This window comes from Musa acuminata, chromosome BXJ3-6 (genome assembly GCF_036884655.1).
Source record: "Musa acuminata AAA Group cultivar baxijiao chromosome BXJ3-6, Cavendish_Baxijiao_AAA, whole genome shotgun sequence".
NCBI lineage: Eukaryota > Viridiplantae > Streptophyta > Magnoliopsida > Zingiberales > Musaceae > Musa > Musa acuminata.
The window spans coordinates 33788499-33803556 of NC_088354.1; the positions used below are offsets into that span (position 1 = coordinate 33788499).

A 15058-nucleotide genomic window follows, 5' to 3' on the forward strand; every position below is an offset into this window, starting at 1 on the left:
GTGAGCGGGTAGCGAGCGTGAGCAGAAAACGTGTGTAGTGAACGGCGGCAGCACACGGCAAAAGAGAGAGAGAAAAGAAGAGAGAGAGAGAATGAGAGAAAGATTAGGTTTTTGAGTTTTCTGTTTGACGATCGGTGGCCAAACGTTGTCAGTTTTGGCCCAAATTTTATGTGGAGAATCCTTGCAGCAAACTCTACAATCCTAATGGTATTGATCTATAGTTTACCTTCTCTAAGGTACTTTCCTACTATACCCACTGAGACCTAGAATTCTTTTTTGAGGAGATTCATCCTATATGATGATATGCTAGAGCCAAGATCTATGTTCTTGATGTTATTATGATCCTCTAGTTATTCTAGAGAAGATTTACTGTAAACTTGTTATCATTATTATTGATAGTGGAAGTTTGAGGTGGACTATGGTCCCGTGGTTTTTTTCACATTGAGTTTTCCACGTTAAAAGATTTGGTCTTACTGTGTGATTGATTAATTGCTCTATGGGTTTATGCTGTGCTGGTTGATATTTTCATTTGGATATCAAGTTGGTATTTTAATGATTAAATCCATTTTGATACACAAAGAGGGAAAATAATATTCCACTTTAATAGTTTTTTTTTTCCAACAGAACGTGCTCGAGATGTGTGAATAAGAAAAACTCAATCGGTATTGAAATTTACTACAATAGAAGTGCAAGGTTAAATGTGCTTGAGACGTGTGAGTATGGAATACCTGCTCGGTACCAAAATAAATTAACTACGATCAAAGCACAAGGTTAAATGTGCCTGAAACATGTGAGTCGAGAAAACTCGATCGACATTGAAAATTCACTACGGCAGAAGCGTAAGGTCGAATGTGCCCAAGATGTGTGAGTAAAATAAAACTGATCGATACCAAAATTTGATACAATAGAAACAAAAGACCAAACGTATATGAGACATCTTTATCAGAAAACCCTGACCCACAAAATGAAGTTCCCCTGATGGAAATATCGAATGACATACTTCGAATCACTCTTATTAGAGCCCCGAAGCATACCTACGAGAGAGAATAAATGATAGAAAATTTATCAATAGTTAACCTGTGATTACCACACAAGATCCATATTGTCTTTCATTCACGTACATATACGAAGAATCAAAATAGAGAAGCATATACTTCCTTTTCATTCATTATGACAATAAAGAGAAACACCAACCCTTTCTCTCCCTTTACGACAAAGAGAACAATCTTAACCTCCTTTTCCTCTTTTATAATAAAAAAAGATAATCACAAATTATCTTTCCCTCCTCGGAAAGTATGAAAGTGTATCCTGATCAAAGACAACTCGATGAAGAAAACTACTTTAACCCATATTTGGAAACCTTAGTTTTTACTAACTTGAATATTGAATGAATCGAGTCGAGAAATCTCTCGACCTTAGTCTTCGTGCATATGATACCTTAAAGAAATCTTTATGCTATAATCCTTCAATCTCGGATCTACCTCAATTTTATCACAAAGTCATATCAAAACCATCTCGGATCCACGTTGGAGTTACCCTAAATCCATCTTAGAGTCATATCCAGAGCTTGATATTTTTACATCATAATATTCCTACGCACACGATCTAAATCGAACTATCCGGATTCGCTCGAAGAACACGGCGCGTTGAGACTTGATCTGGTTGGCCACACCGCATCAAAGAAACGTGGAAGCCGAAAAGCCGTCCATCAAGCAGAGACGAAGCCGCGTGATGGAATACGAAGGAAACGGAGACCTTGTGCTTTGACCCTAAAAACCGCGGTTTTTAGCACCCCACCGCACCGCACCCCGCGTCGGCCGGTCCCCCTCGCAATCGTTTTCTCGTGCAGGGACCGCCGCGTGGGAATCGGTCAACGCATGGCTTTTCCTAACGTCAAGACGTGGGAGGAGGAGGAAACTCCCTGCGTCCTGTCCCGGTTGAGACAGCCCACGCGCGCACCGCCAGACTTTATTCCGAACGGAGCCCCTCGATCAAAGATGAACGGCTATGATGTCCTCAAAATTGGCGGACGTGAATGATCAAGCTGCCACAGCATAAGGTACGGTGTCGTACACGCCCAAACCGAAGCGGAAACAGGAGCCGGGCGCGGGAGTGGCCGATCCGTACCCGACTCGTCCCTCCTATTTGATCGCTTTGCGGCCCCCCTCCCTTTTCGTTCCGTTCCTTTAATTCGTTGTGTTGGGCTGCTCGTTTGCTCGCCTTTCGCATTATTTGCGCAACGCCTTTTGGTAATCGATTGATTTATGGCCCCGTCGCGACGCTGATAGGGTTCGATCTGCGGCGATGGAGATTGGGATCCGGCGACTGCGTGATAGGTCCGGGCGCGGCGGCGTCTTGGGGTCCGCTTCCTGGTCGTCCTCGAGTTCCCTCTAATCGAGGGCTTGCGAGGGCTTCGAGGTCGGATCGTTGATCCCCGGCGCGGAGGAGAATGGAGGAGGAGCGCAGCTCTTGGGTGCTGAGGGCGAAGTATTCCCACACGCCGCACCACCGAACGAGCTCGGACCCTGATGTGGTCCTGCTTCCGGATCCCAAGGAATCGAATTCGGATACCGCGTGTTTGCTCTCGGGCAGGTCCTCGGTCCGATCTGGCTCTGATCCCTCGCGGAGCCTGAAGAACTCGAGCGCGGAATCGTCGGCGAAGATATCCGCAAACGGGTCGAGTTCCCAACCTGATGATGGCGATCGATTGGACTTGAAGAAGGCGGAGAACCGGAGCGCCAGGTGTTCTGATTTCTCCTTCTATCCGGAAGGAGTCCCATCTCGTTCTATCGTGGTTGCGACCTCGAAGTTTCCGGTTTCTCATCAGAAAGCCGGGAGCTTGAATTCTACGATGGGCGCTGCTTCTTCTGGAAGGGTTAAACCAGATGCCAACTCCCGCTCGAGTTCCCAACCTGATGATGGCGATCGATTGGACTTGAAGAAGGCGGAGAGCCGGAGCGCCAGGTGTTCTGATTTCTCCTTCTATCCGGAAGGAGTCCCATCTCGTTCTATCGTGGTTGCGACCTCGAAGTTTCCGGTTTCTCATCAGAAAGCCGGGAGCTTGAATTCTACGATGGGCGCTGCTTCTTCTGGAAGGGTTAAACCAGATGCCAACTCCCGCTCGAGTTCCCAACCTGATGATGGCGATCGATTGGACTTGAAGAAGGCTGAGAGCCGGAGCGCCAGGTGTTCTGATTTCTCCTTCTATCCGGAAGGAGTCCCATCTCGATCTATCGTGGTTGCGACCTCGAAGTTTCCGGTTTCTCATCAGAAAGCCGAGAGCTTGAATTCTACGATGGGCGCTGCTTCTTCTGGAAGGGTTAAACCAGATGCCAACTCCCGTCACGAGCGGGAGTCGAAATCCAAGCAAAGGTCAATATCACCTCTTCCAACCACCGTCCTCTCCGAGGTCTTTAAAGAAGCTCGTTCGATCGGAAGGAGATTCTCCACCCCGCCGCCTTCGAGGAAAAAGTGCGATAAAGCTCGTGCGCATCACGAGCTTGATTGGAGAACAGCTTTGGAACTGAGGAAAGCCTTTGATAAGTCGAGGCCCAGGAAGGGAACTTCTTGGGCGAGGTGCTTCGACCATGGGGGAGGGAAGGTCACTGCCTTGGAGACGACCGAGAAATGGAATGCCGATCTTTCCCAATTGTACTTTGGGCTTAGGTTTGCCTGCGGTGCTCACAGTAGGCTATACCACGGTGTCTTTAACGATAAGCCTGTTGCTGTGAAGATGATTAGTCAACCCGATGATGACGAAAATGGAGTGATGGCTGCACGACTGGAGAAGCAGTTCACGAGAGAAGTGACAATGTTATCACATCTCGATCACCGCAATGTGATTAAGGTGCATGCCTTCTCTTAGGTTCCGCCTTCTTCTGGTTACATATACCACTTCTCTATCATGTAGTTCTGCATCCAACCTGGTCATAATTAATGATAACACTATACTATAATCTGTCATATATATTTTGTCTTGGTTCTCCATGAGCTTGAGCAACATTTGACTAATCCTGGACTTTTCTGTAAGCCAGATCAAAGGTTAATCTAATAGGTTTTCCTGACAAAATTCTTAACTAGAATGTCTTGTGAAGTAATTTTTTTGATAACTTCATGATCATTAGAAAGCTTGCCTCTAAATAAATTAAGTAAATTAATTGGATTATTTTATTGATCATGTATTCAAAACATATCTATGATTGCTAATTTTATCTTATTATGTGCTAGATCTTGAATGTTTTCCATGAACCGTCATTTCTAAACAGACAAGTGCATTTACCAGAATTTTGTTGTTATGCACAAAGGAGTCATTAATATGCTTAGGATTTTCTTTGGGCTTTTTCTATACCTTTCACATACTAAGTTGGTTAATTATTTTTCTTTGATCTCAAGTACTTCAAAATTCTGGACTGAAGAATCCTCCTTTTGATGATCTCAAATTCCAACATCCTTGCTTCTCGTGGAACCAAGACTCTGCAAAGGGATTATAAATAACTTTCCCTTAAGTTGATACCTTTACATGACACCTGTGACTGATGCTATGTTGTAGACAGAATATAATGTAATGCTATGTTAGGGCAAGGATTGAAGGTTTCTATAAGCTATAACTAGTCAAGGGCTGGTCTTCTATAGAACTTTATATATGCACTTAGTACTCATTTGTAGGACTCTATTCTGCCACTTGGTGATGCACTTCATACTCTGATATAAAGAGAAATGTGGGCATGTTATAACATATGCAATTACAATACAAATGTGGGCTATCTTAGGATGCCTCGTCCCCTCGTGTTGCTACAATCATTTTGCTTTTTCACTAGAGCACTGTCAAGGGACCAAATATGACAACTTTTGCTATATTATTTTTTTGCTTTTTCACTAGAGCACTGTCAAGGGACCAAATATGACAACTTTTGCTATATTATTTTGGTATGAGGCATGTTGATTGTTGATAAATATCATAGGTACACATTGCTCATTTTGAAGTAACCTATCTTGTCACCAGCAACATCAACATAATATGAGATTAATAAAGTGAAACAAATCAACTAACTACACCGTAAGCTTCTAGAATTGGTTAACTTAGTGCACTTTTATTTGCTCTTATATTTATGCCATCTGACTACTTATCAACTCCTATTTATCTACCACATAAAAACTAGCATAATCAATAAGACAGTAGATGGTGACAAGTGACATTTAGATTTATAAGCTGTTAGTACCCTTATTGCTTCGAAGAATAAATTTGTATAAATAATGTTGAGCAAGGTAACATTTTCTGTGAAATCTGAATGCTCGAAGTAGGGATGTTAGTTATGTGTTATGACTGTTACATCACCACCGTCACAAAGTTTGATTGAAATAGTTTATGGAATTTGACTAGTCAAGACAGTGGCATGATGTTAACCTTATTTATTTATTTACAAACACTATGCTAACCTTGCTCGGTGATTATCTCTGGTGTAATGCAGCTTGCAGGGGCTTATAAACAGCCACCAGTCTTTTGTATCATCACTGAGTATCTTTCTGGAGGCTCTTTAAGAGCATTTCTGCACAAGCTTGACCACAAATCTCTTCCTTTACAAAGATTAATTGCAATTGCCTTAGATATCGCACGAGGAATGGAATATGTTCATTCACAAGGGGTTATCCATCGTGACCTGAAACCTGAGAACATTCTATTTGATCAAGACTTCTGCATTAAAATTGTTGATTTTGGAATAGCATGTGAGGAAGCATATTGTGACGCACTTACAGAGGACCCTGGAACTTATCGCTGGATGGCACCTGAGATGATCAAACATAAGCCTTATGGGCGGAAAGTTGATGTTTACAGCTTTGGCTTACTTCTGTGGGAGATGGTGACAGGGACAATTCCATATGAGGATATGACACCAATCCAAGCAGCTTTTGCAGTGGTTAATAAGGTATATTTTTGCATCATCATAATATTTCTGTCTAAGTATAACTACTTTCAGATCATAATCAAACTTCTTTCTGTTTTGTTACACTTTGATACTAGAATTAGAAATAAACTTCTTGTTCGACAATCATGATAAGCATTTGTTATAAGTCAACAAAGACGATTTTTCCTAAAAAATTCTAGTGTAAGAAAGCCAGTTGGGTTTGTAAATATATGTATGCTTAAAAAAGCTTTAAAAAGACAACCATGCATACACAGGCATGCAGGTGTATGGGAGAATAATTGTAATACCACCTCTTATGAAAAAGACTCATGCTATGAGAATAATTGGTGATGACAATCTGAAATCCTCCTGAAAATTTTGCTATGAAAATTACAGAGTTAAAGAATACACCTGGAATGAGAAAGACAAATTAGCATGGGTTTTGGGGTCCATCCTCCCTTATTATCTGAGGATGGTTTATGAACTTGCTTTTGTAATAGCATTAGTATCATGGTGTTTCCATCTTGTTCATAAGGTGTTATGGATAATACCACTCATTTTCTATTTATATAGTGAACAAGAATCAATAATCTTTCCCCAAAATTTTGTGGCTTGCTTTATCGTAAAGATACTATTCATTGACTATGTGAAGATTCCCCCAGCAGAAACGAAAAAAGAAAACACACACGCACACACTAAGGAAACCCTCCACAACCCAGCCACCCAAAGCTGAAACCAGGAAAAAGGTTCATGTGTTACATTTATATATGTACCACTTTGATTTCATTTTTTTTCCATAAAACTACCAGGGTACAGTAATCTAATCATTGGTTATTTTCACTTGATATATTTATCATGTTCTTGAATGGTTGTCCGTGCTTTTACATCTTTATCAATTATAAATGACTTTGATTTTGGTTACCAAAGGAAAGATTTTAAACTTTTGCATAGTAAATTTTAGCTGTTGTTGTCATTATTGGATAAGGTTAACTCTGCTTTATCATGTTCCATAATCTAATCTTAGTTTCCATGTCTTCTTGAGAAGTAGAGGTATCTGATGCTCAAAGTATATTCTTAATGTTTCAGAACTTGAGGCCAATCATTCCTCTTGATTGTCCTTCACCTCTTCACGCCCTCATAGAGCAATGCTGGGCAGTAGTTCCCGATAAGAGGCTCGAATTTTGGCAGATTGTAAAGGTATTGGAGCAGTTTCAATCTGCTGTCACTCAGGATGGAACATTAAATCAGCTTCAACACTTGACCTGCCAGGATCACAAGAAACGGTTACTCGATTGGATCCAAAAGCTCAGAACTCCCTTGCATGCAAATAGCTCAAAACCCCGATTGCCCTAACTTGTATAACTTGTCTACCTGCGCGCTATTGGATTTTTGCTCCTCCATTATGGTGTTTTGTAGCTCATCTAGTAACAGAGTATACATACACCATGGTTGATGTCAAAATTTTCTCTCATTTGCGGCTAAGCTTCTTTCAGCCTCTCCAATGTGATAGGACTCCTGCATGCATCCATGTCCATGATAAACAGTCGATGCCAATGTCCATATTGTACTGTAGTATGAGGAAAGTATTAGTCTTACTAGGTCAATTTTTTTTATCTAATTTAGATTTGTTCATCAGATGTATAAAAATCTTGTTATTCCCTCTTTTTCTATTAGGATCTTGAGAATGCATTGCGAAATGGTCGACGCAGATGTTTGCTACTGATCTGTGTGTTACATTTGGTTTTTACGAACCAAATGCTGACATCACCCCTGACCTGCCAGCGGGCTTCTGAAAAGATGCTGACGTGGGTAATACTTATTATGTCTTGTTGGTAATACTTATTATTGTCTGGCTTAATCACTATAAACTTTACAAACTTTAATTTTCTGATAATAAGTCTCCCATTTCTTTAAACGAACAACACATATCTCAATCGCGCTTCCCATTTCTTTAAACCAAGTCATCGTCTCCCCTGTAACCGCCTCCCTCCTCCATCATGAGTCTGTTGATCTTGTCCTCCCTCTCTCCGTCGTCCTCTCTCTTCGAGGAACCCTTACTCGCCCAGTCCTTTCTCTCCCTCCCCCCTTCGATCTCGTATGGGGGGAGGTTCGGGTTCGGCCCCTCGTCGGTGGGCGACTCAATGATCGTGGTGAACACGCCGAGCCAGGATCTGCTCCTCACCAACTTCGCCTACTGCTCCTCCACGGATCTTGACAAGTACGCCGCACCCGGGTCCAAGAACGTCCTCGTCCTCGTCCTCGTTGGATATTCGGTTGTCCTCACCCTACTTTATCCTTCTTCTTGTTCGTCTTTATGATTTGCATTGCTAAAATTACGGATTGAACTTGTATCCACCGTGTTCTTTTTGAGATTATCTTGGGATCTTGTCACCATGAAATTTGACAACGCAATCGGTCGCACTCTAATTTTCAAGATTTTTGGTTTCTTGGATTAGGAATGTTGAGTTGATCTTCGTATTAGCACCTTCTGTTCATGACTCTTCCGACTTCTCATCAAGAATGACCGGAGATCCGGTTGGTCGTACCTTAATTTTCAAGATTTCGATTTCTTGATTTTGTAATGTTGATTTGGTAACCGGATGCTACTCTTACTCTGTTCATGATTCTTCCGGCTTATCATCAAGAAAGATTGAGGATACAGTTGGTGACACTTTTTGTGGGAAGCCCTCGCTTTTGTTCTTTCAGATTTGTTCCTCCGGATAAATTTAATCTGGCACTGCTCACTTTAGAGTTGGATTTTGTTAAAGGAAAAGACTAATAGAACTGAGCAAGGTTTTCTTGAAACTTTTGTGTTAATTGTATTTCATGATTGAATGCTGATATCATAATCTACAAGTCTTGTTTATGTTGTAGTTGGATGCTGTACTTGTCTCTCAACTTCAGAAAAAATTTATTGACCAGGTGACACATCCATACCATTTTTTTGAATTTACTTATATATCTACTAACATCTTCTATACACACACACACACACACACACACACACACACATATATATATATATATATATATATATACCACGTATGCTTATGTGGCTTAGCTACTTGGCTGATGTTGAATTTCTTTTTTATATCGGCCTTTAAATTAAATATTCTGAATACTGATAGTTTCTTCTTTTTTTTTAATTTATTGTGCTCTATTTATGCAGGGAGAATATTAAGATATGTTTTTTGAGTATTTTATGTAAGAACTTGACTAGATTAATTGTGTAGAATTTTGTAGAATAATTTTTCACGTATGTTTAATGGTCTCCATTTAGATGTCTATAGTTGAGCGGACCACTTTCATGGAAAGTGGCGGTTTAGTTAAATTTGAGAATATCTGAGACTTGTTTATAACTTGAACTAAGTAGCAGAAATTTTGGGCAGCTTTATTTGGTATTTATAATTTGTTTAAGGTGAGATTTTTTTGGCTAAACTGAACTGATTGTTTGATCATAGTGAACTATGAATGCCTCAAGGAATAAATCAAAAGGAGTTGGAAGCTATAATCCTTTAGGCAGTACCTACAGAACTGGAAATCCATTAATTCTTTTTATGAAGACTTTAAGAAAGTAAATGTGAAATATAAAGAAAATGAGATTAATGCAAAAAAAGAACGAGAAAGAGAGGACTGCTGTATTATGCCTACTTCCTTTTAAGAAAATGAAAGATAAAAGACAAAATACACATACATACGGAAAGTGAACATCTTAAAATCTTTCATCTTTACGGCATCTTTCTGTTGCTATGCAACTCAATGACATGTAAGTGAGATGCTAGTTGTTCGATAAACTAAATAGACATGATTGAAACTGTTCTCTTGTATACATAAATGCGTACTTGTATGTATACACACGTTTGTGTATGTATGTATATATGTACATATGTATTTATGTATATATGTGTGTGTGTGTGTATATGTATACATATACATAGATACATATGTATAAATAAATATATATATATATATATATATATATATATGTAAGTATGTATATATATATGCACATATGTATATATATATATATGTGTGTATATGTATATATGTCTAAGTTATATTAAATTGAAATGAGGCTTGTTTTGGTCTAAGTTAAGTCTTACTGATACATGATTTTTGTTTAATATTGTTAGATACTCTTTTATGGATGTTTATAGTCTTCTATTGGAATAAAAAGATTCCAGAATCCAGATACATTGTATGCGGGACTCATTTGTGTAGATAGTGCTATAATGGGTTAGCTTGAGTGGAGGTCGAATCCTTTTAATAAAGAAAGTATGCTTTAAGTTATATTAGGGAGAATATTAACTGGTTATTTCTCTTTGCTTTCAAATTGATATTCTAAGTGGAAAGGAAACGTAGGTTGAGTAATAATAAGTGGAGGAGTATCTGCTTCCATAAAAACAGATTGTTGGAGAATGACTTAAAAGTTATGTAAGTTCATTTTTGGCTTCCAGACCTTATCACTTTTCTTTTTGGTTTGTTTTATTTCTCTTCCTTAACCCATGTTTCTTGTTTTCTTTCTATTTTTTTGTCTGCAATGAATTTAACCTCTGCAACTAAAAACTTTACCAGACATTTCAATGACAAAGTTATCAACAATGTGAACCTTCTTCAGATAAAAATTCAAGATCAATTTCTTAAATATTAATCCACCAAAATCTGATCTTCCAATGCTAATTTCCAAAGTGGTTATGTTATTTCAATTTTGTGGCAAATGTTCTACAATTATATTGTTGAGCCACACCAAAATCGCTGATTGTTCTGATATCTTGAATGAGATCTATTGTGGAATTATTGTTATTATTAAGTTTATATCCCTCTTGCGTGAATGGATCCACTTTTGAAGACTTGGGGATGAGTGAAATTGTTAAATACGCATATAATGGCTCTCAGTTGAACCATTATTTATCCATATACTAAATGGTTTCATTTTCAGGATATTTAATTAGTATATTACCAAGGTTAAGCATTATTTTGTACTCGTTTTGTTGCTTATTGTATTACAATAAGAATCATCCTAACACATTATAGTCCTACCTGTGGCTTCTATAATAGCCAAGCTCTGGGATTTGGTACAGAGTTTTATCTTGCGACTATCTGATAATTCATTTAATAACAGGTGAAAGAGTCTCATTTGAATATTTTGGAACAAACTATATATTTATAGTTAATCAAGCTCTAATAGTGGGGGCCAAGATGAATCCAAAGGTATGGATAGAGGAATAATATCCACATAGACATATTTTGTGTTTGGTTCTCCAAATTCAGGCATTAAGGTTTTTTTATATTTTTGTTTTATTTAATCTTTTAGCAATTTTTTTTAGAGTATAATCTTTTCCATAGGTAAATCATGATAACATTTTTTATATATTTACACAGTTAATCAGCGTGAAGCTGCCAGCAGCAAAATTTTCCATCATAAAGAGTTCAACTTTCAGAAGCTAGGAATTGGAGGACTAACCGTTGGATTCATTGAAATTTTTCGACGAGCATTTGCTTCTCGAGTTTTTCCTCCCCATGTTGTTGATAAGTTATTTTTGTGCATACTTTTAAGTTATCAACATAAAAAATGTCTAAGTCTTTATTCCTTTCTGATTGTTATATCCTCGAGATTAGGTATCAAGCATGTGAAATGAATGTTGCTTTATGGACCGCCAGATGCGGAAGCTGTTGAATGGCAAGGAGCTAAAGGTTTTTCACTTTGTGATTAAACAATATGATTCTACTTTCAATTAAAGCTTTAGCTTATATGTTTACTTTGTGATTAAACAATATGATTCTATTTTCAATTAATTGCTTTAGCTTATATGTTTAAGCAAATTTATGCATTTCTTTTGATTCTATTGACATTGTCATCATAAATCTTATGACTTGCCATGCTTAAATAGCTCTATTGGTATAGTCTTGTGCCATCATAAATCTTATGCTGCCTTATGCTTAAATAGTTGACGGTTTTCTTTTTAGGAATCAAATTTGTGTTTTCAACTTATATATGAAAATCATATATCTTTATCTGATAATAATTATGACTCTAAATAAAATACATTAGCACTTCGATTAATCCGACATTGAGTACTTAATTAAGATTAATTTATAAGGGTACATTGGTTGTATTAATATTAACTTTAGTTTGAACATTTTTGTCAGTGATTTAGGTCAAATGAAATTGATAAATTAGTTCGCTTATCAAACTCGGGTCATGATAATATTTAGCTTAGTTTTTTATATTTTAGTTGGGTTAACTATAGATGGATATTGTTGTAGGTGCAAACTGAGTATGAGTATTCTTGAACTTTTTGTTAATTGATTATGGTATAGATATAAGGTAGATCACTCAACAGTTAATGTCTAATTTATAATATAGATACAAGTTAGGTATGGGTCAAACTATGTTAGGATTATTTTTTAAAGAAAATAACTGTATTAAAAACTAACCATGTGAGTACAAAATACTTGTGAGGTCATGGTAATAGGGCAAGTCACCATTCCATGTACAAGAGACACCCTTATTTCTTGCAACACATACAAGAGAATGTGCATCCTTTTTACATTCTTTGTACAAAATGCCACATAGATAGCACGATGCGATAGAGCCTATACGATGCAAACACATAGCGAAGCTCATCGTATTCACAGTCATCATATTAAGAAGAATCTTACGACCAATAATAGTATGGTGGTAGTTGGTCACACTTCTCCGAACAGTAATACGGTGATCAATCTTATGATCAGAGCAATAAATCAATGGTGAAAATAGAAGTTCTGACATTATCCATGCTCCGTACCAGTACACGCTACAATCATCCTTGCTCTAGGAGCTGTCTCGGGCACATGTGGTTTACAATGATTAGACTATAATCATCACTACATTGATGTATTAATGATATATGGTATATCAATATATTATATCGTGGGATCATTTTTAGGATTGAGTTTAATAAACATATCAAATTGATATACAAGTATATAAGATCAAGATCTCGATCCATTGTCCATGTGGAGTTTCGTCATTCTTTTTTTTTTAGAGTAAAATTAGGTATATCCAACAGAGGTGTTATTGAGGAAGAGGTTTCACGGCATGCGGCAGTGGCTCTTGAGCAAGGAAGAGGTTTCTATTTACTGTTTTTTTTTCTATTTATTTTTATTTTCTTAGTTTGCAGGCATTCACTAAAGTTTTTATGTTTTACATTAAATATTTTTTTATCAGCCATTATAAAAATCCCAGAACAAGTGCTTAAATCTTTGGAAGCTGATAGTTTCAGATGAGTTGGGAAGTTTAGATCATAGCTGGCTTGTGCTTTGTGCTGCTTATTGTGTTGGCGCAGAAGATCTTGGTGACCTCTTTCTACATTAGAATTCTTCTTTTGAAAGGAGAATTCAGTTTATCAGCAAATGCTTCCACTTGTTTAATTGTTATGATGCATCTATTCTGGAACTGATATTTGAGATATATTCCTGTAGTTTTAAGCAGACATCAGTTATTTGGGTATTGATTTAGTCATCCTTTATTTTATTGAATGGCATCATGGCCAGCGTGCAGTTTAGTACTTGATTGGCACCTCTGCTCTCACCTGTTGTTTTGTCGATCTGGATGATTGTTTCTTTTTTGTTTAACATTATTCTTGATCTCATGAATCAAGTTGGTAGGCTCTCTCAAAAAAGTTGTTTCTAAGATTGGCAATAATGCGGAGTTCTTGTGTCATTACTCTTATCTTCTAATCAAAATAGGATACTTCATCGGCTGTTTAGGATTTTAAATCCTCTCCTTGTCATTGGAAATTTTTCTATCTTATGTTGACGATGATATAGTTATTCTTCAACCATTTGTGTTTACGGCCTCTAAGAAGATGATGTTTCAACTGCTTGTTTGTTTCCTTGTTCTTTATTATGTTGACAATGATATAGTTATTCTTCAACCATTTGTGTTTACGGCCTCTACGAAGATGATGTTTCAACTGCTTGTTTGTTTCTTTGTTCTTTATTATGTTGACGATGATATAGTTATTTTTCAACCATTTGTGTTTCTGGCCTCTAAGAAGATGATGTTTCAACTGCTTGTTTATTTCCTTGTTCTTTATTATGTTGACAATGATATAGTTATTCTTCAACCATTTGTGTTTACGGCCTCTACGAAGATGATGTTTCAACTGCTTGTTTGTTTCCTTGTTCTTTATTATGTTGACGATGATATAGTTATTCTTCAACCATTTGTGTTTCCGGCCTCTAAGAAGATGATGTTTCAACTGCTTGTTTATTTTCTTGTTCTTTATTAATGAATGTAAGTAATATTTACCTCATGTAGGCCTTTCAAATAGGGAGTGAGATATCAGCATCGACTGCAAAGCTTCTTTGATGCTGTCCCATCTTCATCATCACTACAGTAAGATGACTTGGATGAGGCCTCCAAAGGAGGGGTGAAGTCGACGATACGAACGATGTTGGATAGGCCTTGGAAGGAAGGGTATGTGTCTTGGTACTTGAGGAGGTCGGTGGCAACCATCGAACTCAGAGTCCTAAGCATAAATTCTTCCCTTTGAGACCTCATCCAACATCGCTCAATAGCCGAATGCTCATGGACACCCTCTTTCGTGAATCAGGAAGAACATATTTTTGCAACCCAAAGCAGAAGTTAAATAGACAAAAGTCGTTCTACTGAATCACTACTATTACGTGATCAAACATGCATGATTCATGCATCGCAAGAATACGAAGTTTCAGTTCATGAATCGTGCATGTTTGTTCACGTAACAGTAGTGATTCGGTTGAAAGGAGCAGTAGTTATCACCTGAAACCAAATTAATACTAATAATTCTTTATTTATTATGATAACAGTACAAATGTAGACAAGGCAGACACAACCCTATCCCATCTGATATCATGACACACTGATAAACGATTAGCCATTGCAAGCCCCAAGTTATTTACTCGAACATAAATCCACTCTTTATATATTGTCATTACTAGCTAAGAAGCTGTCACTAGCCACATTGGCAGTCAACACAGGCGCAGGAAGGACCACACTTGCAGTCTCCCTCCGTCTCGGCAGCTGCTGGGGCATCGACTACAGCATCCAAGTAGCTGTAAGAGATGACATGAAAGAAACGTAAGTAGTTACTCTGCTTTAGATGGCTTACTTTTAATCATCCTTACTA

General features: G+C 37.8%; 1 protein-coding gene across 1 annotated transcript; it reads left to right on the top strand.

Moving 5' to 3' along the window:
• Positions 1-2166: 2166 nt before the first annotated feature.
• LOC135641209 (uncharacterized) lies at positions 2167-14985 on the top strand. The gene is made up of 4 exons (XM_065156406.1): positions 2167-3847; positions 5469-5924; positions 6990-8825; positions 11286-14985. Exons 1-3 carry the CDS (start codon positions 2450-2452, stop codon positions 7254-7256), a joined length of 2121 nt encoding a protein of 706 aa, XP_065012478.1. The 5' UTR covers positions 2167-2449; the 3' UTR covers positions 7257-8825; positions 11286-14985.
• The last annotated feature ends 73 nt before the right edge of the window (positions 14986-15058 follow it).

Coding starts and splice junctions, on each gene's coding strand:
- LOC135641209 (XM_065156406.1), top strand. CDS start 2,450: ATGGAGGAGGAGCGCAGCTCTTGGGTGCTGAGGGCGAAGTATTCCCAC. Junction 3,848..5,468: donor ATCACCGCAATGTGATTAAG/GTGCATGCCTTC, acceptor GGTGTAATGCAG/CTTGCAGGGGCTTATAAACA. Junction 5,925..6,989: donor CTTTTGCAGTGGTTAATAAG/GTATATTTTTGC, acceptor TTAATGTTTCAG/AACTTGAGGCCAATCATTCC.